Source organism: Semicossyphus pulcher, unplaced genomic scaffold (genome assembly GCF_022749685.1).
Source record: "Semicossyphus pulcher isolate SPU_LCO1_2020_fin unplaced genomic scaffold, fSemPul1.0.p SCAF_20, whole genome shotgun sequence".
Taxonomy (NCBI): Eukaryota; Metazoa; Chordata; class Actinopteri; order Labriformes; family Labridae; genus Semicossyphus; species Semicossyphus pulcher.
In genome coordinates, this window is record NW_027211694.1 from 3,979,445 (window position 1) to 4,005,110 (window position 25,666).

At 42.5% G+C, this 25,666-nt stretch overlaps 1 protein-coding gene across 1 annotated transcript; it reads left to right on the plus strand.

Annotated features, from left to right (window-relative positions):
• The first annotated feature begins 577 nt into the window (after nt 1–577).
• lamb1b (laminin, beta 1b) lies at nt 578–25,241 on the plus strand. The gene is made up of 33 exons (XM_069670905.1): nt 578–652; nt 1,082–1,254; nt 3,866–4,001; nt 6,466–6,539; nt 7,323–7,511; nt 7,630–7,693; nt 8,287–8,489; nt 8,748–8,868; nt 9,780–9,968; nt 10,554–10,730; nt 10,894–11,006; nt 11,116–11,195; nt 11,376–11,511; nt 11,597–11,755; nt 12,816–12,949; nt 13,031–13,151; nt 13,434–13,620; nt 13,900–14,043; nt 14,126–14,357; nt 14,898–15,061; nt 15,272–15,496; nt 15,578–15,795; nt 16,504–16,600; nt 20,617–20,986; nt 21,073–21,257; nt 21,865–22,106; nt 22,214–22,420; nt 22,494–22,638; nt 22,726–22,933; nt 23,153–23,294; nt 23,795–23,971; nt 24,060–24,219; nt 24,589–25,241. The coding sequence occupies exons 1-33, from the start codon at nt 619–621 to the stop codon at nt 24,723–24,725; spliced, it is 5,343 nt and encodes a 1,780-aa protein (XP_069527006.1). The 5' UTR covers nt 578–618; the 3' UTR covers nt 24,726–25,241.
• Nucleotides 25,242–25,666: the final 425 nt, after the last annotated feature.

Here is a 25,666-nt window from a genome sequence, read left to right on the forward strand (position 1 = left end):
GTATCTATTTATCTGACCTTAATTATTCATATATTTATTTTACCTGTTGCCAATGCACAGCACTTTCTTTAACATGACAGTGTACGTATCTGTACTGCTTTCAAACTGCTTCAGTCTCTGGTTCAGTGTGGTAGGAGTATGTTTGTTTTTACGTCCTTTATGTAAACACTGTAAAGGCTGAAGTACTGTCTTATCAAAGCGCTCCACACTTATTTTCAGGTTCATCATAATATATATAATAAACATAATAAAAAAAATTGATTTGAATCTTAACATTGTTGCCTTTTGTAAATGAAATATATTTCAATAATGTGGAACTTAGATTACATATAAGAACATTTACATTTTTACCAAATATTTCTTAAACTATGTATAAATCATATTTTTTCAATGTGTATTGAATAAATCCCTGCATTTCAATAATTCCACACTTTTGGCACTTTTCACCCTCCATACAGCCAGCACACTCACACTGGCACTGTCCGCCCTCCGTACATGCGCACTCGTACTAGTAAACTCCCTCTGCCTCTCACTGTACTCTTCATACACACAGACTCTGAGCTGCAGGATCCATCAACACCGAGGACCAGACGAGCTGTCAATGATCCACGCTCGGATATGTCGCTCTTAATCCACTTTTTAACTATTTTTGGTAAGTTTGTGCTTTTATTTTGAAGGTTTTCTGTGTGAAAACAGCTGAGCTAACGATACTGTCTGTTATTTAGCTGGTAGTATAACTTCTGTTGCTGCTTAAATGTTCGCTCTAACTCATCTACAACAACAGCACATGTAATGAAAACCATATGCAAACTGTTATTCATTTTAGAGGACGAGAAAAAGTAAGGCAGCTGCAGGGAAGTTTGAAGGATAAATACAACCTTAAACTTTTACACACGGAGATATTTAAATGAACTGACCTCAAGCTTTCTCTAATTCTGGACTTTGTAGCCTTGTTTACATCAATTTAAGACAGCTAAAAAAAAGATAAAATAGATTTTAAAAAAAGAAAACATAAAGAAAAAATCTTAGACTTCTTCTTCGTCTGTTTTGGTGTCACTCACGGTAGTCTTCCTCCTTGCAGCCCTCTGGTCTCCTGTCAGGGCTCAGTTCCCAGAGTTTGCAGATGTCTGCACGGAGGGCAGCTGTTACCCCGCCACAGGTGACCTCCTGATCGGCCGCGCGCACAAACTCGCCGCCTCCTCCACGTGCGGACTGGACCATCCAGAGCGCTTCTGCATCGTTGGACATCTGGAGGTAAGAAAAGAGCTGATGGAGAGACAAGCACAGAATACACTCTCTTACAGCTCACACCTTATGCCTATTTTATTGATTTATCTTCATGAGGAGAATGAGCGCTATAGTGGCCTTGACCTTGGAGGGATAATCTTTTAAGTTAAAGTTTGAAATCACACAGGGTGAGAAAGTTTCTTCTACGTGTTTGTTTTTATGCTTTTATCTCTTTAGCGTTTTAAAAACAGAAGTTACAAAGGAGCTGTATCTAAAGATAAAAGAGGGAAAGAGGGAGGAGGATAAATGTAAAACTAAAAGTGCATTTATCACAGTGCTGCATGCATTCCTTCACACATTCTGTATAAAATGCATCACATGCCATTGCATGATTCGAAAAGGGTAGCGAACAAGACAACATGACAAATCTCGACGATTTGACAGGGAAGAAATGTCAGTAAGAACAACAGAGGAGGGGTCTCTGTCTCCCAGGACTAACAGACAGGAAACAGAAGTAATGTGAACAGAAACGACCAACATGCTGGTTAATGGTGCTTGCATGCTTAATAGTTGTCTGGTACATTTGTCCTGTGTGTACTGAGAGACGCCAAGAACTGGAGTCAGATTCCTCGAATCTAAAATGTGATCTTACTTGGACAATAAAGTTTTCAATTCAATCTGATTTATGTCAGTAATATCAGCCAGACTGGAATCAAAACACAGCATGATGAACAGCCTTGTGCCAAGTTCTCTTGTGTCCAAACTTCCATTGAAAAACGAGCTAATAAGAAATTAATTGAGAAATGTATTTTCCCTTATTAAGAATAATAAACAAAACCAGGTCTTTTCTTTACACAAGTTCAATAAAACATATCCGTGTTTTAGGCCTTGTACTTGGCATTTTAATGACTTTAACTTATTGCTTATGAATTCTTGCAAAAGAAAGCACCAGTGGATGCGGCCCTCGTTATATTTAAGGGTTTAAATGAATGATTATTCTCATCATTGGTTAATGATTGTGAATTATATTCTCAAAATTGCTCTCAGGGAGATCATAAAACAAATAAAAAGGCCAACCCTAAACCCAAACCCTCACATGATGTCTTTAAATAGTTTGTTTTTCACAATAAAAGCTCAAAACTCAAAAGATATTCAGTCAAATGTCCAGTAAAAGAAGCTGGAAGCATCACATTCTTTTGGCATATCAGCTTAAAAACACTCAAAGGATTAACTGATAATCAATCAACTGATGGTTTGAGCTCTACATTTAAACTCTTCAAACTGTGTGAGCGTGCACATGTACAGTATCTGCTCCCTGTCTTGAGTGGGAGTTCAGACATTCCTCTCCACAATAAAAGCGCTGTGTGTTCCTCACAATCCCTCCCTCTGTGTGCAAGAGCTCCGGGGGCGAGGACGGGCAGATTCTCTCTTTATCTTAAAACCGTTCGGCGAGTTTTGCGAAGTGAATGCTGTCCTTGAAAATGAAATCACAGACACAGTGCGGTGCCTATCTGAGCTTCCTGAGGATGAGCACAGCCCTCAAGTATGAGCCGAGGATGAGGAGGAGGGGGAGGCGGGTGGGAGGAGGAAGTCTAATGTGGAGCCACTTAGTGAGACTCTGCTCACATTTCAACACAGACGTAGCTGGCAGGGGCTCGGGGAAATTGAGAAACTGGTCTTGTTTCTTCACACGCTGCAATACTGAGATTTAATAGCGTGTGTGTCTGTGTGTGAACAAGAGTTTAGCTTGCGTACATGCCAAACATCTGGCGCGCAGTAAAAGCTCCTGCTGCTGATAAATGAAGTGAAAACAAAATGAAACGGACACAACAGAAACTTAATTTGAACTCACTGCCCATGGATCATTACAATCTCTTACTCAATCCAAATCTATCACCGTTAACCTGCTGCTGCAACGGCCTCGACTCTTTTATTTTCAGGCGTATTATAACATTTTACAGCCTGGCTGCAGGGATCTGCTCCCATTCGGCCACATTAGTGAAGCTGATACTGATACTGGGTGATGGTTAAGGCCTGGATCCCAGTTAGCAAAGTGTTAGGTGTGGTTGAGGTCAAGTTCAACCTAATCGAATAGCTAGTGATACAAATATTAAAGATACAAAGTTATGTGCAATAGTTGGCTAGGTAGCCCGCTAGCTGCCTGTTGCTAGGCGACAGGAGGGCGGGAATAGCTGGTGACACAAACAGGAAATCTTCCGTAGACCAGGCCGTCTTATTTCAGTTCGGCCTTAGCGTCTACACAGGCTACGGATGACACATCCTTCGTCGACCTTCAAAGGATGCAGGCCCTGAACCGAGACACAGCTGTTGTATTAGATTTAAATGTACACTGTGGCTTTAAATATTCAATTCGGAACATTGTTGCATTAAAATTCCTAAAATGACCGGACCATAGTTTAAATTTAGTCCCACGCGTAAGTGTGTTTTTTTGAATGTTTTTGAGGACGCCAACTTTGGACTATGACGGGCATATTCACTTATTTTTCAACCTTCAATAAACAAAATAATCAATTAGACGATAAAGAAAACAATCTGCAGATCAATAAGCCAGGTTCAACCAAGAGAGTTTTTTGTGTGAACTGACCCTTTAATACTCTCTGTGCTCTCTGTTCATCAGGAGGAGAAGAAATGTTTCATGTGCGACTCCAGCCAAATGTACGACGAGGACAGCAACCAAGTCAGCCACACCATCGAGAACGTGGTCACCACCTTCGCCCACAACCGCCTGAAGACCTGGTGGCAGTCAGAGAACGGTGAGAACCAGAAAAAAAACACACAAAGAAAGTTTGTTTTTAAAATGAAAGAGAGAAGCTTCCTGTTCACTCCCGATTTAGAAGAGCCGCATAGCGTGTGAGCTCTCCCTGAGCCTCTTCTCATGGGAACACAGCTCAGTAATGACTAGACGGGAGATCACAGAGCCTCCCACTGCAGCCAATCACAGCAGGCAGAGGGGGGCGGGGCTTACAGGTGTGCTTAGCGGGAACAGGTGTGAGGATCAGAAACAGATGTGTGTCATCACTGGATCACACACAGGCCTTTAAAGTGGGACCAGGGGGAAGTGTGTAATGAGAAAGCAGCAGTTCAGAGACTCCACGGTGAGAATGAGACACTGTTTTTACTCTCACAGGTTTAATTCACCGTAAAGACAGATGCTTAAGTGTAAACATAAAACTCTGCAGTTGGGCTGTAAAGGAACAAATTCTTTCCATGTAGGAGTCACTGCCTCATTAAGTAGGTGTGTGTTGCTAAATAGATGCTAATTTACTCATCCTAGTTTAACTTCGGATTTAATTTGCCGTTTTGTGCCACCTTAGTTTGTACAATTTTCTTTCATTTCCCAGAGCCACAAGGAAATGTTTTGCCTGTTAAAAAGCTCAAATGAACCCTCATTAAAGCTCATTTGCCTGATTAATAACACACACTTCAGTTACATGTCTTAACAGAACAACAATCACCATCACATCATCCTTAATTTGAGCCCTGAGAGAAATCCCATTATAATTCCTACACGGAGTAGAGTAACAACCCCTGCCCTCTTTGCTCCCACATCCATGCTACACATGCACATACTGTTCCCTGACAGTGGTGGGAATCTGTCAGAGGTATGAGTCATGGAGGGAGCGGCGGCCAGCAGTGCAGATGGCTTCAATACAGCAGGAAGCTGCGGACATACAACGGCTTTGCTTGGGATTTCCTAATTCCCTCGCAGTAGTCCTCCTCTTGGCGTCCGAGCCGGCTGCAGCAGCTGTTGTTAGGTTAAAATTAAGCCCATTTATAAGTGGAGATAACTGAATGAAAGAGTTTCATCACACAAACATTGTTTTTTTAGTAGATATAGTAAAAAAATATCTTCACGCGGGCACTAGCCTACACCATTAGCTTACCGACAGAACAACCTATCTTGCTTGTACAACTTGTTTAGATCAAAATTAGCATTGATCAAATAATCAGAAAGCTGTACATAAGAAGACTTTTAATAAGCCTTAATATTAAAAAAGGAAGTAACCTTAATGACCAAATAACATCGATTAATTTGCAACCACAGTCTGTGTTACCTCAGTGTAGCTAACCAAACTAGCTAACTTACATGTTAGCTAATGTATGACCTGTTAAAGAGCTGTGTTTAAAGATGTATCGGGTCTACAAAAATGTTCGGACACTTCATCAGATGCTTTTAAATATCTGGAGAACGTTAAATTACTAAACGTAATGCCTCAATAACCACATACTTTTGTTTAGGTTGCACTTACAGTCTACAGAATGTTGCCACAACCAAGCTAACTTAACTAAGTGACATGTTAGCTTGCTAATGTTTGAAGCTAAACCATTGACGCTAACTTACAGGACTTAGCTTATGTTAGCTTGCTAATGCCTTAAGAGTACTGGAGGTAATGAAAAGTTGACATTACTGTTGTTTACTTGGAAGACTTAACCTTGTGTTTCATAAAAAATAATATAACCTTACACATGAGAACATTTATGACCAAACAATGCCGGTTAAGTGGCATGCTAGCAGCTGGATAAGGATGAACTAAATGCTACACCTTGGTTTTCTAACATGCGCTCTATGATTATGCTAACATGCTACTTTATAAGTATAATCTTTACCATTTCCATCTTGGTGTACTGTGTTAGCATGCTAGTTTTAGCGGATTAACTCTTAAAACAATGTTAATGGCTGACATGAATGCTGTTATTTGACATTTTGGACTGAACTGTAGTTTTCTATGAGCGAAGCTGCTAGCATGGCTAACAAAGCTGAGTCATTCCACATTTACAAGGCTAGCAATACATTTTAATAAATTGTTGAGGCTCTGAAAAATGTTATTTACTAGCTATACATGCTACAGTTACTTCCTATTTACATTATTAAGTGCCTTTGCTTGGGCAGAGTTATACATGTTTCCTATCAACCAATTAACATATTCTGAAGTTTTGATGATGCAAGAAAGTTAGTGGGTAGGATATTACGCAAACCGAAGATTTCGGGACTAGCTGGTACAAAACAATCAAAATGCGGAGCTTGGATTAATCCGTATGTGGGAATGACAGCTGCATACACAAGTGCAGATGTAAATATCTAAGATAGTTTAAGTGTGTGAGAAAGTCCATCTCAAGTGTGCTGACGGTTTAATGGGGAATTTTTATGAACGGAAATCCTAAGAAAACTTAGTTGCTCTAATTGTTAATTTCCTGTATGTGTCCTTTTACCTGCAGGTGTGGAGAACGTAACCATCCAGCTGGACCTGGAGGCCGAGTTTCATTTCACACACCTTATCATGACCTTCAAGGTGCCTGTTCTCCCTCTGCTGTTCTCACACAAACACACATTTATCACACTCCCGTACCCACGGCACGGAGATAAACACAGCGCCCGTACAGCTGTGGTGGAGGAATGTGGAAAATTGTTCTGGTCTCTGGAGAACGATGGGAAGAAAAGAGGGAGGGGGAGAGGATGATGAGTTTGGAGCTGTGCAGTAAAAATCATCTCGAACACATGGACGGCCATGATAGTGGCCAGCTGGATTCGTGTCTGTAACTCTACATAGAACTTTCCAGGTGTATCCTGTTTTAGGACGTGATGGCAGGAAAGATCAACGCCTCTATCAGCCTCCATCCTCTTTATGATCTTATATCAAAGCCATGTTTATTATTGTTGTATCCAAATAGTTCTAGATGAAAAGAATCAGGAAATTGCAGAAACATGTGCCTCCTGAAACATGAAACTCCAATTTGAACAAAATGCTAGAATTTGACACAATAGTTTGATGTTTCCTGATTTTTAAAATTGCATGTAAAATGATTATTCAAAGTAACATGCAGAGGATTTTAAAGACATGAAAAAGTCTGAACTATGTTTGGTTTCCAGGATGAATGAGAGGGAATAAAACTGACATATCAGAGTAAGAGATGATAAAGTTTAGCTATCCTGTCTGTCACAAATTAAAAAGGGGGAAAAAGTGATTATTTTAAAGAAGCTAGAGGGAAAACAAAGAAACATCAAAAGTAAAACCTTTAATTGAGACCTTTATTGCCAGTGATTTAGTGATTTTTATGTCCATCTCTGTTGACAGACGTTTCGGCCGGGTGCAATGGTAATCGAGCGGTCGATGGACTTTGGGAAGACGTGGCAGGTTTATCGTTACTTTGCGTACGACTGCGAGATGTCATTCCCCGGCGTGTCCTCCGGGCCGATGGTCAAAGTGGACGAAATCATCTGCGACTCCCGTTACTCAGACATCGAACCGTCATCAGAGGGAGAGGTGAGTCTGCCTTTTCTTAAAATGTTATATTCTAACTTAAAATATGTTTTATTTTATATCTTATAGGCACATAAAAGTTACTTACAATACAAAATTTCACCTGGTTTTTCCATTTCAGGTGATTTTTCGAGTGCTGGACCCTGCTTTCAACATTGAGGACCCGTACAGCCTGAGGATACAGAGTAAATGAAGCTTTTCTTTGGCACCCTGAAAATGAATTATTGTTATGTATTATTATAAAGGAAACTTGAAAATCGTATGAAAATTAAGGAGCTTAAGGATAAGGTTTTACTAGAACAAATCACACATGGGTACACAAAAGACAGAACATCCTGTATGAATTTAATTTTACCAGAGCCTGACCTCTGACCTCCCTGGTCTGGCACCAAAGGAGACAAAGAAAATCTATATGGTGATAATTTTAGGTCATTTTTAGTCATATATAGTCCAGGTTACAGCTACCTGGAGTGCAACTGCAGCAGGTCAGAGGTCAGGCTGGATGAGCGCTGCATGGAATTTCACATGTGGAAGCGACTCGGCCTTCGCACACTCACCTACATCCAGACTGGACACACTCACACACACATGCAGAGGCCTCATGATAAGTATGTGGTGAATGCTGTGGGTGTGTGAGGAACAGAAGCAGCGTCTTTGACGACTGACACTCGAAGACAAACTTAGACAAAAAAGAAGGAATAGTTTTACAGAAGAGAAAAGAATATTATATTAATATTGTGATATTTAATAGTATAATCTCATGTGTCTGTGTGTGCAGACATGCTGAAGATCACTAATCTGCGAGTGAAGTTCATCAAGCTCCACACGTTGGGCGACAACCTGCTCGACTCGCGCGACGAGGTGACGGAGAAGTACTACTACTCCCTGTACGACATGGTGGTCCGAGGCAACTGCTTCTGCTACGGCCACGCCTCCGAGTGTGCCCCGATCGATGGAGCCCCCACCGGAGCTGAGGGCATGGTACATCACAAACACACAGTCACATGATGAAAGAGAGAAATATGGAGAATGCATTATTCAGCTTTTTGTTAATATTACTTAAATTCACTATCGATTTGTTTCCTGTGTTTGATGTTGATTTCATATAACTTAAAGCCGAAATAATAGGTTTGTATGTTGCTTATTGTTACTAAAAACTGGAGATTTTCCTTCATCAGATCTTCATAAAGTTTGGAACAGAATCCAGGATTGGCATAAATGTATATTGTTTGCGTGTAGGTCCATGGCCGCTGTGTATGTAACCACCACACTGAGGGACTGAACTGTGAGCGCTGTCAAGACTTCTACCATGATTTGCCTTGGAGACCTGCAGAGGGACGAAACACTCACGCCTGCAAGAGTAAGAACACAAACATTCAAGCAGGACTAGTTCCCAAACTAGTCTGCCTTTTGACATATTGTGTAAGGAGAAGATTTATACCACTCTTGTGTCTTTAAGCTAAGTGCAAAATGAAGCTTAAGCTAGCAGGCGATTAGCTTAGCCTAGCATACAGCCTAAAAAGCAGTAAACAGTTACTAAAAATCCACTTACCACTACCTCCAAAGCTTCTTAATCAACACATTATGTCCCATTTATTAAATCCCTACAAAAACTGAAGTGAAAAGTGAAGTGAAAACAACAATTTGTGGAAAATCTCTGTTAAGCTTAGCTAGCATTAGCCAATTAGCATACTGACAAACAAGTGGCATCAATCTCAAAATCTCAGCGAGAAAGCGGATAAACGTATTTCCAAAAATGTAAAACTATTATTTTAATAATCTTGATTAATTTAACACTTTAACAAAGCCCTATTATTATTAATTAATATTATTAATTTATGGTTTTACTTATTTACTAAGTAAAAATACCAAAAAATTACTGTTGCAGCTTCTTAACTACGATCATTTGCTAGTTTTCATACATCGTATTAAATTAGATATCAAAGGTTTCTGTCAATCAATTAAAACAGGACATCAAGGATACTTTGATTGGCATATTTAAAACTCAAAACTATTAAATAAAGACATAGTTAGCTGAGTAATATATAATTACACTGTACATAGTTACAACCATATCCAACGAGAATGAAAATAGTTAGACGATAAATTCAAAATCACAAGAATACGCAAAATACGTGATAAATATATATATATATATATATATGTATATATAATTTACAAGAGTAAAGTCTAAACACTACACCTTAAAATTGAGTATACATTTAAAAGGAAAACCACAAGTGTATCTAACTGTTTCTCCTTCTTTCTCAGAGTGCGAGTGTAACCATCACTCCACGTCGTGTCACTTCGACATGGCCGTGTACAAGACGACCGGCAACATGAGCGGAGGCGTGTGCGACGACTGTCAACACAACACGGTGGGCCGACTGTGCGAGCAGTGCGCTCCCTTCTACTACCAGCACCCAAACAGGGACCTGAGGGACCCCAACGTCTGTGAGCGTAAGTCACCTCCACATGACCCCTGACCTCTGAGTGTCTGCCGCTGCATCTCTCCTCTTTATGGTCGTCGGTGTCCTCCTCCAGGACATGTTTCTCCCTCAGACATCTGGAGCTGTAGTCACTAACTGTGTTAAAGTCTTTGAAGTGAAAAGCAGAAAGTAGCTGTTGTAACATCATGATTGTAGTTAAGTGGAGGGTACGTGTGTAAATAGAGCTGTAAAATTAAACACCTCCTTTGTTTTCCCAACTTTTAAACTCCACGCACGCTTCTGCAGGTCTTTGCTCTTTATTATCTTCTGTTCATTAATCTTTTGCGAAGAGTTTGTTTTCAATCTGACTCTGACACTTCATCAGTCACATTGTTGCAGAGCAAGATAAACATTTATTGATCAGACACCCCTGAAATATATTGTTGCTGCTGCTGCCTTTTGTGTTGCAAAGGTACATGACCCTACTGTTCTTGACCTGAAATCAGGTTTAACATAAAGTGTATTCTCCCAACATGTGTGAAACATCAGATGTGGGAACGATAAGCATCTTTATGTCAACACAATCTCCCAAATGTAATTTTTTATGTGTCCACAGCGTGTAACTGTGACCCGGACGGGTCTCTGCAGGGCGGTATGTGTGACCCGCGGACTGATGTGGCCGCCGGGCTGATCTCGGGCCAGTGTCGGTGCAAAGCCAACGTGGAGGGCGAGCGTTGCGACTACTGCAGGCAGGGACACCACGGGCTAGGACAGGGGCCTCACGGCTGCCTGCGTAAGTCACAATCACTATTACTCCCCATGTTTTTTAAACTATATTGTCAGTGAGAAAGATCAAATCAAACTTCATAAGACACAAACATACAAAGCGTTGAAAAGTCAGTCACACCGACGCAGTTCAATCTTGTGCCTCATTGTTGCGTTGTGTGTTTTGGCAGCTTGTACCTGTAACCTGCTGGGAACTCTGCCGGGAGGAAACTCCTGCGACTCAGGCACAGGAAACTGCTTCTGCAAACGCCTGGTTGACGGACCAAACTGCGATCAGTGTACTGTAAGAATACAGACATAACTTTAACCTCAATTAGAAAATATTCACCTCATCATATACAGGGATTGTGTATGTGCAGTGTTTATTAATGGACTCCATTCTTTACTTGTAGCCGCAGCACTGGGGTCTGTCCAATGACATGGACGGCTGCAGACCATGTGACTGCGACCAGGGCGGGGCTGTCAACAATAAGTATGATTAATGGACACTTTTTATTAATATATTTGCTTTACAAGGCTCAGAAAATGGTAAAAAATATTGAGCAGTGTTTCCCAAAGACCAAGACGAGGTCCTGAAATGTCCACAAGCTAAACATTTTCATTTTACATCATAGAACTGGAAAAAAACATATCTTCATCTGTCCCTCCACAGCTGTGACCCTCACTCAGGACAGTGCGTCTGCAGGGAGCACATGTTCGGTCGACGCTGCGATCAGGTTGAGTCCGGCTTCTACTTCATCGCTCTGGATCACTACACCTACGAGGCAGAGGACGCCGAGCACGGTCCTGTGAGTGGATTTACTTTATTACCATTCCCATTAGTGATGCTTTCACCCATGTATGTAAATGACGGTCTCTTCCGCTCTCTGTCAGGGTGTGACGGTGGTACCGAGGCCTTATCCTCTGGATCGCAGTCCTACCTGGACCGGTATGGGCTTTGTTAACGTGCCAGAAGGAGCCTACCTCGAGTTCAACATCAACAACATCCCAGAGTCCATGGACTATGACATCCTTGTTCGCTATGAGCCGCAGGTAACAGACCCACACAAACAGACCTCAGTGTTATTCATATATTTAGTCAATTTTATTTTTTAAGAGTCAAGAGTTTTTAGGCCTCAAAAAGAACTTAGAATTGACAAAGTTAAATGTGTATTAAAGTGCTACAAACATAGCGAGAACGCTATTTTTCTTAGCATCCAACAGCTACAGTTCTCACCAGCTGAATAAGAGGTAAAAAAAAACAAAAAACATGAAACTTCACAAATAATATTAATATAAATTTAGCAGCAATTAAATCGAATGTAATGATTTGAGGACACTGGGTCACATGACATGGAAGCTATTGAAAAAAACCTACAATTTTCTATAAAAATAATAATATAAGAGGTCAAGCTAATGCTAGCTAGATGCTAATGGCTCAAATACTCAATACTTAATAGTAATTTTTTGTTGTTGTTGTTGTTGTTTTGAATTTGGAGGGTTTTTTTTATTTTATTTTCCAGTACAGGAGAGACTAAGAATGTGGCAAGAACAACAAAAGAACATTTTCAGAAATACAGCTTGTTAGCTAGCTGAGTACCACTAATTGAACAGAAGCTAGCTAACAAAAGTAGTTAAAAACTTTCTTTTTCATAGATGTTTTTTATAGTTTTCTCTTTTAAAAGCAGCAACTATATTGTACATAATATTGTAAGTTAAAGGTGTATGTGTTACAAAGCTACAAACATAGCAAGATCGCTATTTTTCTTAGCATTCAACAACTACAGCCGAATAAGAGGTCAAGCTAATGCTATCTAGATGCTAATGGTGTAATGCCGAATAATTGTTGTTATCTTGTTTAAGAAAATGCAGGGTTGTTTTTTATTTTTCAGTACAGTAGTATCTTAGAATATGGACAGAACACCTAAAGGACATGTTTTAGCTTTTTAGAAAGACAGCTTGTTAGCTAGCTGAGAACCAGCTACTAGAACAAAAGCTAGCTAACAGAAGAGTATACATGCTACTAATTTAAGCTAGGTAGTGTCGATATTTGCACTTTCAGTAAGTTTTAAGGATAGATAAAACATATCTGAGTGTTTATGTTTTTCGGCAGCTGCCAGAGCAGTGGGAGAAGGTGAACGTCCAAGTGCAGCGTCCCGTCTTCAACCCTCCAAACTACTCCAGTCACTGCGGCAACTCCATCCAGAGTGGAGACGAGCAGTCCATCTCTCTGCCACCTGGATCCAGGTAAAACATTAGTTTACTTCAGCTTGTCTCCTAAGAAACACATTCATTACACACTGTGGCTGACCTTCTGTTGTGTTTCAGACATGTGCTGCTGGTGAGGTCGGTGTGTTTTGAGAAAGGGCTGAACTACACGATCCGTCTCAGTCTGCCGCTCTACTCGTCAGTCAGCCAGATCCAGAGCCCGTACACACTCATCGACTCTGTACGTTGAATTTTAACTTTTCTTTCATTCTTTCAAAGGACGTGTTCAATGTAAAGATCTTAATGGCTTGGCTGAATGCTTTAAATCAAGTTAAACTATTATTGAACAACATGTATGAAGCTACAGCCAACAGGGGAAAAAAAGCTAGGCGACAATTTGAATGCATCACAACTTTGTTTCTGAATCCCATCTGAAATATCTCCCTCTACACTGCTACTCTATCCCTTTAAACCTGTGTTTTTATTGTGTTTTCCATTACTCCTCCTCCTCCTCTTCTTATAGCTGGTGCTGATTCCCCGGGTCAGAGAGATGAACATGTTCCATGGGAGCGACAATGAGGGAGCGTGGGATACGTTCCAGCGTTACCGGTGTCTGGAGACCAGCCAGAGCGTCATCAAAAGCCCCTTGACTGACATCTGCAACGACTACATCTTCAGCGTCTCTGCCCTGCTGCACAAAGGAGCCATGGGTACGTATTTACATGTGTGTTTATGTGCTTTTATAAGTCCAAACCTAACACACTGTCAAGTCAAAATAGAGCAAGAGAGGAGGGAATAATTCACTGTTAAGGAAATATTACCTGCCCTGTAGACCTTTCTTTTATTTATAAAATATCACTTTATATGTGATTTTAGACCCAAAAAAATCCCTCAATAAGCCAACTCGTTCTGTAGCCTGTTAATTTGTTATTACTGTACAAAAATATATCTCACATTAATCTCTTTTCTCCACCTTTTTCACCTCCCAGCATGCCAGTGTGACCCTCAGGGCTCTCTCAGCGCTGTGTGTGAACCCAGTGGAGGTCAGTGTCAGTGTAAACCGAACATTGTGGGCAGGAACTGTGACCACTGCGCCCCCGCTACGTTCCTGTTCAGCCCCTCCGGCTGCAGACGTGAGTGTTAAGAGTGATTGTGTTGTTTAATTATTCTGTGTTCCAATAACAAGAAGCGTACTAATTACAATTACACCCTCAGCTTGTGAGTGTGACCTCGGAGGCTCGGTCAGCGCCTTCTGCCACGAGGCGACAGGCCAGTGTCAGTGCGTCCAGGGGGCCACGGGGCGCCAGTGTTCCCACTGCCTGCAGGGCTTCTGGGGCTTCCCTCAGTGCAGATCGTGCCAGTGTAACGGACACAGCGAGTACTGCCACCCTCAGACCGGAGAGTGTCAGGGCTGCAGGGACTTCACCACCGGACATCACTGTGAGAGGTACGGCCCTGATCAGTGGATAAAGACACAACTTCAAACCTAGTTTGGATTGGGCTTTATTTCTGGATGCGTGCTGGATGTCTTGTAGCAGATGTAGAGCTGAGAGTTTGTGCTTTAAGTTAGAGGAAGAATATAAAATGTATTTCAGGCTTTGCAAAGGGCCACTTAGGATTAGGAAAATGCAGGGTCATGTGAGCACACCCTGACATTCTTGGCAGACACTCCTATCATTGGGAAATCACCTTAATCAACTTTTGATTAACTTCCCGCTCAAGGCAGCACAAGAGACTAGAATTTCACACAAAAAAAGTAAAAAACAAAAGTTAAAACTTAATAACTTGCGTTTCTATTCACAGTTACTATGGTTGTAATCCATATTATTTTAGGATGTTTATTTTATAGAGATTGACAACAGCCAGTTTTCAAGATTTCATCCAATCCGATAACTTCTCCACACCTGGGTCCAGAAAGCTAAATCAAAAGGTATCAGAGTGAAGGGATCTGAGATGTTCTCTTCTTCACTTTTACCTGTACTTCCAGGTGTCTGGACGGTTACCATGGAGACCCAGAGTTGGGATCAGGCGGTCACTGCCGTCCCTGCATGTGCCCCGATGGACCTCGCAGCGGGCGGCAGTTTTCTGACAGCTGTTACCTCCTGTCTCACACCAACCAGCTGGTGTGTGTGTGCAGCCCCGGCTACAAAGGTATACACACACACACACACACACACACACACACACATACACACATCAAACACACAAATTAGTGCTAACAGATTTGTTTTTACATAAGCAGCGTTGTGTCATCATATCTTCACCTCCCTGTCACAAACCAAAACACACTTCAGGTTCCCTCTAATTATTCTGTTGAACCCGAAAACATTCCTTTACTTCCTGTTTCCTGTCCTCACACAGGTGCCAGGTGTGATGAGTGTGCTCCCGGGTACTTCGGGAACCCCTTGGTGCCCGGCGGGCGCTGCCTGCCCTGCCAGTGTAACAACAACATCGACATGCACGACCCCTCGTCATGTGACGCTCGCACCGGCGCCTGTCTCAAGTGCCTGTATCACACCGAGGGCTACGCGTGTCAGCACTGCAAACTGGGTTACTACGGCAACGCTGGCACTCAGAGCTGCAGGAGTGAGTGCAGATTTGAATGTGACTCAATATGTATGTATGCACTTATTGAACCCTGATTTACACCTGTCCTCCTGTGTGCAGAGTGTATGTGTTACTCGATGGGCACGGCTCCTCAGGCCTGTTCGTCCCCCGAGGAGTGTCAGTGTAATCAGATCAGCGGTCAGTGTCCCTGCCAGCCCAACGTGGTCGGTCAGAACTGCGACCGCTGCGCTCCCGATACGTGGAACATCGCCAGCGGGACGGGCTGCCAGCGCTGCGACTGCGACCCGGTCCACTCCTCTGGATCCTCCTGCGATGTGGTGAGTCAGACTCTGTGATGAGAACCTGGAGCCAAAACCACTCACCGAGTCTGTCTGTGTAATTTCCTGCTTCATTATTGAAGCAGCTGCTTCAATTCGCTCTCCTCTATTATGAACTGAATCCCACCGCTGCTCCACAAAATCTTGTCCCTCAGTGAGCTGTTGTTTCCAGAGTTTTTCTTACACAATTCCCGGACATTTTCCAACAATTCTCTCTGAGAGCAAAGCAGCAGGGAGGCGGTAAGTCGCTGTGACCAACCCATCTAGTCACACAGGCTTGTGTTTGTGTAATCTTTTGATATATAGACTCCAGCTGTTTGGGAACTTCTCCTCTCCAGGTTTTTCTGCAGCTCTGTTTTTCTCAGGCGCACAGAATCAGCGTGTGTATACACAGAGGCAGTCACGTAAGGAGAGGAATAATGCGCACACACTCAGACACAAACATTGGGGTTTCTGTGTTTACTGGCTGCTCTCCATCAGAGGAAGGAAGTCTCAGAATACACTGTGGAATAACTGAATACACATTTCTCAGAGAGGAGTGAATTAAACTACAAAGATCTATTGTGTCAGCATGGGAAAGAAAAGACATACTTCAATAGGCCCAAAGTTTACCTGTTTGACACAACAACAACCATCTCAGGTTTTATCTTTTCGCCCCTACGTCGACTGTCTGAAGGTCTCATGTTGACATCATGTTTTTCCCTGTAGTTCACAGGACAGTGCTTGTGCAAACCTGGGTTTGGTGGCAAGACGTGTCGGGAGTGCAGAGAGCTCTTCTGGGGGGATCCAGAGGTCAAATGTCACGGTAAATCATCATCAACATACATTAATGTAAGAAACAAACAAAACATTCCCCAACAGAGCAGAGAGGATGTTTAAACATAAAGCAAGTATCACATTTTATCGCTCAACAAAAAAAGACACAATGGCAGGCAGTGAGTCATGTTGATAATGTTCGTATCGGATTGAAGTGTAGAAACTTTAACCTATTTAAGGCACAGTCCAAAAGGCAGACAGACAGTAATGAAACCTGCTTTAATAGCAGACAGACAAAGTTAGTGATTTAGCTAGTGGAGTTGCTAACGAGAGATATTTTCCTCAGGAGCTAGAGAAGATTAAGATCTTTAGTTTTGGCTTTATGTTGGAAACAACATGGATGCTGTAAAGCAGGGGTGGCCAACACTGCTCCTGGAGGGCTACCTTCCTGCATGTGTTAGGTTTCTCTGACTCCAACACACCTGATTTGAATTATCTGCTCGTTATCAACCAACTGAAGCGTCTCAGGGGAACGAGCGGAACATTCAAATCAGGTGTGTTAGAGTACGGAGAAACCTAAAACATGCAGGAAGGTAGCTCTCCAGGAGCAGGGTCGGCCACCCCTGCTGTAAAGTGTTGTAATATATTCATGAGAGCAAATCTAGTTCACGCCTGTTGACACATTTACTTTTGTCCCATTTGTTTCTGCATAATATGACGTCAACTCTTTCAACTCGCAACTCATGCAGCAAATCTTACTTCATGTGGATTGTAAAATTTCTAATGAATGCAGGTTGAATATTGGTTTTCAACAAGCAGAAACAAACAATAATCAGTATAAATGTTGCTCCAAAACCTCCTGTTTTTAAATGGTCAACTGTGTTTACAGCCTGTTTTTGCTGCCCCTAAGTCCCCAAATATGACGGCAGATTAGGACCATTATATAAAAAGAGGAAAAAAACAGAGCTGGAGGAGAAAAAACAAAAAAATTCACAGATTAAGGTCGAAAATATGCCAGAAAGAAAACCTATGAAAATAGTGTTTATAGGAGCCTTTTAGAGCCGTGTGTTCACGGCCCCCTCCCTCTCGATTCACCTGTTTCTCCTCTCTGCCCTGTTGGCTCTGCTGCTCACACAGGCGTGCATGGCACGGAGCTCATCACATATTTAGCCTGTTTTCTCTGCACAAAAGAAGCTGACTTCATGGAGGAGAAAGACTGAGCGACCCTCTGCTGCAAAAACACACTTTAAACAACCTTAAACACTCCTTGATACATTATTTTCCTAGTTTTTGTTTCTCGCAGATTTATTTTATTCTGATTAATTTACGGCTTTTTCTCCATATATGACTCTTCTCCTCCGGCTCCGTTTTTCTTCTCTTTTTTTCTTTTAACAATTACCCTAATAGGCTTGTACAAAAGAGTCAGTTATGGTGATGTGCTTTATTTTCAGTAATAACACTCTGTCAGGCCTGGACTGCAGCCGCGGTCACTTCCTGCTTTTTCAGGAGCTGTGTTGTTCATTCTGTTCCTCAGTATGTCAAACGGTGAGAGTGAGGTCACTTAAAAGCACGCTACATACGCCGTAAAAAAATCCCTCCTACATTTTTAACCCTAATATGGATGTAAACACACTTTAACAGCCTTAAATCTTACAGTCAGTGTTTCATTTCAAACCCATGCGCTGGAATTTAGAGCCAAAACAATGGAGAACATCACTGTCACAACACTTCCTGTACTGTATATCTGTGTTTATTTTCCTGTTAAACTCGGCCGTCCTTCTTTCTTCCTGTGGGATCTGATTCCCATGAGTCACCATGTAGGCGAACTTGAGCTTGAAACTGTTTTTCCATCATATTTGTGTTTTAGCTCGTAATGAACAGGGAAGCATACCTGTGGTTGCAGTGAAAGGGCTTTGGAATGAGCTGGTCCTGTTAGCTTACATGTCAGCTGGTGCTCTGAAGCCATTTCTGATCCCAAAACACTTTTATTGTCCTCTGAACAAACTGCTGTAGAGTCCATCTGCACTAACGTTCGCCTCACGGGAGCCGGCTCAAACCTCAGAGAGAGAGAGAGAGAAAGTAGGAAGGAGAAACAGGGCGAGGAGAGAGGGAGAGGATCTGGGAATGACCTCTGGTTCCCGACTCATGAGAACCAGATGTTCTCCAAAACTCCCAGGCATCCCGTTTTCATCATGCACCGACGCCCAGAGGGCAGAGGAATCTTGAATTATTCCCGCTGTATTCCCTGAAGGGGCCCTCAGGCTCTTAAACCAGCTGGACTTTGCTCTCTATCTGCACAGATGATCCGCCAATGTGCAAATTCATGGGAAATCTGACCATCTGTGGGCACCTCACTGACGGATGTGTGGGAGTGATGTGAAGTTATGTGTTGATGAAGAAGAGGCCGCCACAGCTGAGAGGTTGTTTTTATGTCCAGATTTAGATGTCAGAGGTTAAATGTTTGTCTTTAAGGCATCTTTATGTGCATGCAGTGATTTAAGGAGACTAAACAGAGCGACTGTTTTAGTGTGTGGCTGCAGTCGCCTTAAATGGCCCATAATCACCATGTATGTTCTGACCTGAAGGTGAAATATTTACCACAACACAAACTTCAAACCCAACCTTCACCTTCTGCCCCATAAATATATATGCAGCAACACTGATGACGTGAAACTCTGCAGCAGTGAATTCCTTCTTTCTGCTTTAGACTAAACCTCCTCTTCTCTGGGAGGGAGGACGCCGTGTGGAGCGCCTCGACACTCAGGGGGTCAGTTTGACCTTTAAGGTCTCGTTCATGTCAGTGTTTATTTACTGAAGACGCTGGAGGTTGGATAAAGTCTGTCTTCAGATGTGTCATATCCTCAGGGGGAGTTAAAGCTCCTTTTCACTGGTTATGAAACAGGCTGAAATTAATTCTGATTCCTCTCTATGAGCTACAAAAGCAAAGCAGACCATCAGCGACTATTATTATTGATTATTTCGATAACGTCATTTTTAATGCCTGAAACCGCTTCATCACACAAAGAGATTAACTGCACGCTGCCTTTGTTTACATTTAAAGTGAGTGATACATATGACTGTTAAAGAAAGCAGGATGAGATTGTGTGTTAAAAACCACCACTTAAACATGTGCAGCAAAGGGCCGAGGGTCGGAGTCAAACCCAGGACTGCTGCATCAAGGACTGTGCCTCTACACATGGGTTAACTGCTGAGCTAAACTGGTGCCCCTGCAATATGTTTTAAATGCAGTATCATAAGATTTGACCATTTTTAGGCCGAGAATATTAAGAAATACTTAAAAGTAATAATCTTGAAGATTTTCATTTAAATAAATGTCTGTCTGGTGTGACTTTCACAGAAAAAATCACAAGCGACACCAAGTTAGCGACGCGTTTTCCATCAGCCAGCAGTGGTTGGTCTGCCAGAGAGGGTAGGCGGAGCTAAGCGGCTGCTTTTCCGCTCTCTGCAAGTGTTGCGAGTAAACAGTAATCTACTATGGCTGAACAAACAAAGAAAAGATGGATGACTACAGATACAACTTCAACAAGAAGTGAAAATCCAAAGAAGAAGAAACAAACTCGACGCTCAGATGAAGCAAACAGTCTGAAAAGGAAAGCGACCGTCAGCCAGGAAAATCAAGAGTTACAACCGGAGTGAACCGTGCTCCCGCAATTACCGTTTATCGCCATTGGTGCAGCAAAAGAGATCAAAACTGAGATCTTCGAGATTACAACTTTAATAAGTTTGCCTATTTTCCAATGAGATTCTATTACTGACAGAGAAAACACTCTTGTGATCACTTCACAGCAGAGAAACTTTGGGATGTTAACGTCGTCCAAAGGAATAAATTGAATAAATTTAACATGAAAAATTCTTTAAATTAACAAAACTTTAACATTTTTTTTAGGTCACATTAAAACTATCTTGTGCTGGAGGAGCTACTTAAACCTATATAGTTTATTATAATTCTTCCATACCGCGAAAATTTCTATTCCCGCATCTATCTGGCTTCCTGGAAATTCCTGTAATAACTTCTCCCTGACATTCCTCTCTGTGTGTTTCCAGCTTGTGACTGCAACCGTCAGGGAATCTCCAGCGAGCAGTGCCATCGTGCGACCGGTCAGTGCACCTGTGTGGAGGGTGTCTCCGGCCTCAGGTGTGACGAGTGTGCCCGTGGCTACCAGGGTGAGTTCCCCAACTGTGAACCCTGCGACCCCTGCTTCGCTGTCTGGGACACCGTCGTCAGAGAGCTGACCAATCAAACTCAACGTCTGGAGGCCCAAGTAACAGAGCTCAAGAGCACCGGAGTGACGGTGCCGTATAAAGAACTGATCAGCAGCCTGGAGAGAAACATCAAGGCTGTCAGAGACATCTTAGAGAGCAACCCTGCAGGAGTGAAGCTGGAGCAGATTCAGGAGCTGATGAATCACGTAACGTAAGACAGAAACAAAAACAGAACTACAAACAGATCATACGGGCTGCTTTATGTTTGAATTGATGAATGTTTTGTTGATTTTTCAGTGGTGTGATGTCCTACGTCACCATCAAGCTGAACACAACAGAGGAGGGCTTGAACCTTCTCCACTCTGACGCCAACGCCACCGACGCAAACTTGGACGCTCTGACTGAAGAGGCCAACCAGCTGGAGCAGACAGTGAAGGACCTGAGACAGGAAGTGTATAACGCTAAGAACGCCAACATCCGGGGTGAGAAACCAGAGCTCAGAAAAGAAACAGTGTGTGTTTTAAACCTTTAACTTAAAGGTAAACAAGCATATCATCGGCGTATGGCTTCACATCGATCCTGTTATACTTGTTTTATTTGATGGTTGCTCGTTTCCATCCCTAGAGCTATAAATATGATTGTGTAGCCTTAGCAGGGGAATACATAGTTATGTTTTAAGTACAGTAACTAAGCAGCATAGTCATCACGGGGCTCCTGACATAACGCTTTAGTGAAGCTCTGTGATTTTTACGCTAATCTGTAACGTCCAGAAAAGTGGAAATTTGTCTTTAGCTTCTCAGATTTGTTGATGCACATCATTAACACAAATTTCTCTCGCTGTATAAAACCTCTAAACAGCAGTTTTCATTCATTTAAAAAAACATTCTTGTTGTTTTTAACCCTTAAAAACAGCTGAGTCTTGCTGAACCCGTCTTAAAAAGCACTTATGATTTAAAAGCAATGACATGCTCAAAAACGTGACTATCATTCATAAACAACCAAATTTCCTAACTCCTCTGTAGCTCATGTCTGACAGTTTTATAACAGACCGATAAGAATCCTCTGATCTGCATACTTGTGTGCTCTCAGGTGCCATGGACACCATTTCAGCTGCACACATGCAGTCTACGATGGCGGAGATCAGCGCCAACGCCTCCACCAGCATCCCTGGAAACACAGTGGAGCAGTCTGCAAAAGTACGGAAAGCAACAGAGGACAAACTGAGCGGCGGTCAGAAGGAGTTTAACCGCAAGCTGCAAAGAAACTCCCAGAAGCTGGACAAACTGTCCGAGGAGCTGGATACATTTGACCTGACGCCACTGAGCGAGAAGGTGAGAAACGGTCACAACCTCATTAACAAAATGTTTCCAGATGAGGAAAATCTAACCTCTGTAGATTAAATATTCACTTGCCCTTTGTGTTTATTCTCTCTCTGAAGACCTGCGGTGGTGCAGCTGAAGGTGACGCCTGCTCTGGCTCCCCCTGTGGTGGTTTGGGTTGTGTCGGCGAGGACGGAGCGCCTCAGTGTGGCGGAGAGGGCTGCAAAGGTCTTGCCACGACCTCCCAGACTGCTCTCAAATCAGCCAAAGACCTGGACAAGGAGATCCTCACCGCGATGCAGGAGGTGGACAAGCTCTCCAGGATGGTGAGTGAACAAGGAATTGAAGAATGACCCATAATGAACGTCAGCAAATAGCTAATTTGGTGTTTGTTGCAAGGTGTGGGAAGCCAATACCAGAGCAAACAAGGCCAAAGTGGACGCTCAGCAGGTGCTGATCAAATCCAACCAGAGCAAAGAGAGAGTGGAGCAGAGCAACGAGCAGCTCCGCAACCTCATCAAGGAGATACGAGACCTGCTGACCAGTGAGTGCACCACAAACACAGACTCAAAATCATGAATGCATGAGATACTTTTAACTGATTAACTGTGTCTTCACTCTGATGATCCAGATGAAAAGGCAGATGTTTCGGTGATCGAGGCGGTGGCCAACGAGGTGCTGGCTCTGGAGATGCCGACGTCGTCAGAGAAGCTGAAGGAGCTGACGAAGGAGATCAGGGAGAAGGTCGGCACTCTGACCAGCGTGGAGGACATCCTCAGTCAGAGCGCAGAGGACATCCAGGCTGCGGAGGAGCTGCTGAAACAGGCCAAGGCTGTGAGGTATCCACACGAGTTGATGAGTTGGTTTGAGTGATATTCATGTAAAATATTATTGTGAATATGTTAACAAATATTTTGTATACAAATCAGCACCTTCTACTGTATTTGTCAGCTTGTCTCTGATTTGTTAATAAAGTTTTATCACTGTAAAAAAAGTTGTTTATTCATAAATTAACAGCTGGACTTCAAACTGTAACATGTCTACTTTCTGTCCCTCAGTGAGAAGGCGAATAACATGAAGGAGACCGCAGATGTAGTGAAAGCAGCCCTGGAGGAGACTGAGCGTGCTCAGACCATCGCCATGGACGCCATCCAACTGGCCCAAAACAACACTAAGGGCACGCTGGACCTGCTGGTCTCTGTGAGTGAGCGACTGTAACCTTCCTCATATTAATACATGATTCAACAAACATAAACACATCATTTCATCATGATTTCCTCAGTGCTGTTCGAGAATCGGCTCTTTTAATAGCATCATTTTGTTCCCTCTTCTTCTCCTGACTGGAGAAATAGCGCCTCCTAGTGCTTACTCGATGAACTGACTCCTGATAGTTGCATGGGAGTAGTTCAATCTCAAAATGCTACACCGTATAACTCCAGTATTTTTCTCTCGTTTAAAACTTCGAGAACATTTTTCTAACTCTGGAGAGACCCGGCTCGTGAACTCACGTCCTTATCGGGTAGTTTAGTTTAGTTTTAGAGGCATTAAAAGAAACCTCAGTTGTGTTTTTATGTAACATCTGGCCACAGTTCACATATTCGTCAATATCCTATCATTTTTATCTCTTTTTTTAAATCCCTCATCTCTCAGGCTGATTAAAGTTTCTATCCTATAATCTAATGTGTGTGTGTGTGTGTCAGGTGGAGTCTGAGACGGCCGTTTCGGAGCTGAAGCTCAGTAACACGACGGGTCGTCTGGTGCAGCTGGAGAGGGAGGTCGGCCTGATGAGACAGAACAACCTGGAGGTGAACCGGCTCGCTGAGACGGCCGACTGGGTCACCGACCAGGCCCGACTGAACGCAGAGGAGGCCCAGAAGGTCTTACCTACACACTCTCACACACACACACACTGTTCACTCATCCTAACCTGAGATAGCTGATATTAACCCTTGTTTGTGTGTGAAGGAGTTTGACGTGGAGGTGAAAGATAGATTCGAGGAGGTGGAGGACCTGGTGGGGGATAAAGGGGAGTCGGTGCTGCAGGCGAGGAGGAAAGCGGACGAGCTGCAGCAGGAGGCCAAAGAGCTGCTCGCTCAGAGCAGCAGCAAACTGCAGAGACTCGGAGGTAACACACGTCACATTTTTGGTTTATTTCTTAGAGCACGTTTTGACTTTTTCCAGCATTTATTAACTAAATATACAACAAATAGCCTAAAAGTTACATGTTTCTTCCTTATTACATTTTTCGTTTTTTTGTATTTTTCAGTGCAGACTTTTATTTTTCTTTTATATTCTGTTTTTGTTTCCTGAGCCAAAGATTGAGAGTGCAAACTGCAGAGAAAATATTCATAATTTAATCAATCAATTATAAAAAATCACTGCTGATTAATGTCATGCAATTATTTCATCTCAAGCAGAGTTTTAACCAATCAACTAATCTCAAGTCAAGTCACATTAGAACAGAATCATACTTTCTGGTCTCGTGTGTTTTCAGAGTTAGAAAGCTCCTACGAGACCAACCAGCAAATCATTGAGTCCCGAGTTGCAGAGCTGGCGGAGCTGGAGCAAACCGTCCGCAAGATCCTGGAGGAGATCAGCTACAAAGTCACGCTGTACAGCACCTGTCTGTGAGGATCACCCGTACACTCTCCTCAGCTCCTCAGACTCTTGACTGTTCTCAAGTGTACCAGCTGGGACTTTAATGGTGCCAAAAACCAAGAGGATCCCAGACAGCTATTAGGACCAAACACTGTAATATGTTCGACACTGTCAGTGCCAAATGTTTCATTTGATTGTGTCAGCCAACAACTTAACACCCGAGTATCTGCCCGAGACAGCTGTGCCAAAAAGTGTTTTAACAATCGAGACGAGTTTTCAAGCTGCCAAAGACCATTAAAGTATTAAATGAACCACTAAAAGCCAAAGTGACCTCAAACCAAGAATGTGTAGAGAATATACAAACAAGCTGTTTAAGGTAATACGATCTGTGTATTTAAATGTCTGTTTGATACAAATATTAAAGTTTTATACGGACTAAAAAAGCCCAAAGATATGAAACATTACGAGGACCAAAATGCCTTTTTCAATGGTTCTGTGACCAAAGACAAACATTAACGTTAGATTTGACAATAAAGTTCCTGAAACATCAAAGTTGGTGTATTTTATTCTGTTTTTGATGAAAGGAAAGGACGCCAAGTGAATCCCCACGAAGATGAAGAGTTTGTGTTTAGGGACGTGCAGAAAACAACAGTTCCTGTGTGTGCGTGACTCTACAGAGATAAGAAACAGCTTGTGTGAAGATATATAAACCGGTTGCGTGACCCCACAGAGATGCTAAAAACAATGGTTTGTGTGTGGGAGCAAAACACTTGGTGTCAGTAAATATGTGTCATTTGTTACCCTTATTCAGATTTTCCTTTTTTATAAAGGTCAAGTTTTTAAAAAGTAAATACTCACCACCGATTTTGAAACTCGTGATCAACTCTCTCATCCCTTTTTGAAAGTACAAGAGTCCTCACTGTCCAATATATACGTTAAAGTTTGGACAAAGATGAGACAAACCCTGTTTACAA